Below are 2,096 nucleotides of genomic sequence, written 5' to 3'. Positions count from 1 at the left end.
CTGCCTTCATCAACTTCATCAGAGTGTCAGGTACAATTGATTTTGATTTTCCGTGTCGCATGATACTCTGGTGAAGCTGATGAAGGTGGTGAAATGACTTCCAAAATTGAAAGGAAAAAGCAGTAAGAAGGTGGGAGAAGAGATCGCCTCGCACAAGAAGATCCTGCTAGAAATGGACAACATATTTGTGGAGCAGTCCGACGAATTGCTTTTCGTGGCGGAGCTGGTTCGTGGAACAAACTGGGAAGGACAAATTGCAATAGCCGCGAATATAGCTACCGGGAAGAAGAAGACATTGGTCGCCAAAGCTAAAGATCATCACCTAAAGGCTGATGTGGCCCTTTCCCATTACAAGGAGTAACTCAATAGAAGTCCGTTGCTTCCTCTAACCATTCCTATTTATTTCTGCACTGACGATAAATTCTAAAAAATTTCGATTTTCTTTATTACCTTACATTTTAATATCCACATTGAGACTGGAAATGTAAGAATTTATTTCTAGACTCTGCCTCTAATTGACACTTTGCTTAGACCCGCGACTGAAAATTGCCTGAGTTAAAGTTTGAAAGAAAGAGCAGTAGAGAAACATAGCAGTGTGATAGTTCAATTCTACTGAACAAGGTAATGTCATCATATGCATATCCCCTTCAACTCAATCTAATCTTTTATCACACAAGAAAGCTTAGTACAGGCATAACAAATATACAAAATCTGATTGACTTTATTGTATAACCAACTCACAAATTGGATGAAAATATATATTTTAGTGTCACTCAATGCAAGTAGAATTTGTCTCCAATAGTTTTCAGACAGACTGACTAAAAATTACAAACATGAACAAGATTTCATTTTCATCTGCAACAAATTGCCATGTATATTACATATTCCTAGAGGATAATCCACTTGCTGTAGCAAGGATCTGCCCCCTCTTTTCATCTTGCTCTTCTGGCTAATTTTTGAGGGAGGGAAACCTATCATAATTGTATTGGGCACCTGATCCTAAAATCCATAGAAAATGAGGAAAAAAATTAACACCATCTCAAGCTTAATATCTTCTTCTCTGGACATAATTTTCAATCTTAAATAAACAGCAAATCAAATTCACCTGATGCTCCCACATCCATATCTGTAGTTGTTATAATCTCAGGCTCTACCAAATTTGAGGGCATTGTAAAATAAGCGTGCAAAGTATGTTGTTGTCCAAGGTCTGCCAATGTCAGGGTGCTTGCCATTGGATATGACCTTAGCTCCCGAAGATGACAGAGACGGTATAGGATGTGTGAAGAGTGCAAACAACCAAACCTATGGCCATAACCTTGTCCTCCAAGCCAAGTTGCAACAACTCAGGACACAGTTTCCACATGCTGTCATCACCTATGCTGATTACTGGAATGCCTATTTCACAGTCATGAAGAATCCAAACCAGTATGGTTTCAAGGAGAGCTTCAAGGTCTGCTGTGGGACAGGTGACCCCTACAACTTTGAGGTGTTTGCCGTGTGTGGCACACCGTCTGCTAGTGCCTGTCCAAGCCCTTCCCAGTACATAAACTGGGATGGAGTTCATCTCACTGAAGCCATGTACAAGGCGCTTACTGATATGTTCCTCGATGGCAAGGCCACTCACCCTCCCTTCAGTTACTTTTTGGACATGAAACTGCGTTGCGGATGAACTGCTTGCCTTTGGATCAGCTTAATGTTTTAGTACTTTGCTATGTTGCCTGTGATCTCAACTGAGTAGATTGTAGTTATGAAGCAAAAGAAAAACAAATCGGATGGTATAATCGGTGTTAGTTACTACTGCTTGAGAACACTTCTCAGGCTTCCATAATTTAGAACATCCTCTAAAAAATTTACATGTTGAACTATTCATCAAATCGTACTTGTTTCTAAATATTCGATGTTTGGGAGGAATTGAACCTACGAAATCGCCAATTATTTCTCATTGAAAGCTAATGAATCAGATTCAACAAAGGAAATGATGCACTGTTGGTGCCATGGGATTTAATCATCCAATAAAGGTTAAAAAAGAAAAATTGTTCTCTGTGCAAATGAACTCCTCACTAAATGCAACATGGAAGTCGCATGGCCTGATAGCA

General features: G+C 39.6%; 1 protein-coding gene across 1 annotated transcript; it reads left to right on the top strand.

The window, feature by feature from the left end:
* Positions 1-1,110: 1,110 nt before the first annotated feature.
* On the top strand, positions 1,111-2,096 carry LOC18784527 (GDSL esterase/lipase At3g48460). The gene has a single exon (XM_007217838.2). It carries the CDS (start codon positions 1,214-1,216, stop codon positions 1,667-1,669), a length of 456 nt encoding a protein of 151 aa, XP_007217900.1. The 5' UTR covers positions 1,111-1,213; the 3' UTR covers positions 1,670-2,096.

Source organism: Prunus persica, unplaced genomic scaffold (genome assembly GCF_000346465.2).
Source record: "Prunus persica cultivar Lovell unplaced genomic scaffold, Prunus_persica_NCBIv2 scaffold_18, whole genome shotgun sequence".
In the NCBI taxonomy this organism is placed as follows: Eukaryota; Viridiplantae; Streptophyta; class Magnoliopsida; order Rosales; family Rosaceae; genus Prunus; species Prunus persica.
The sequence above is the reverse complement of the archived record's forward strand: the minus strand, read 5'-3'. Positions and strand labels throughout refer to the sequence as shown.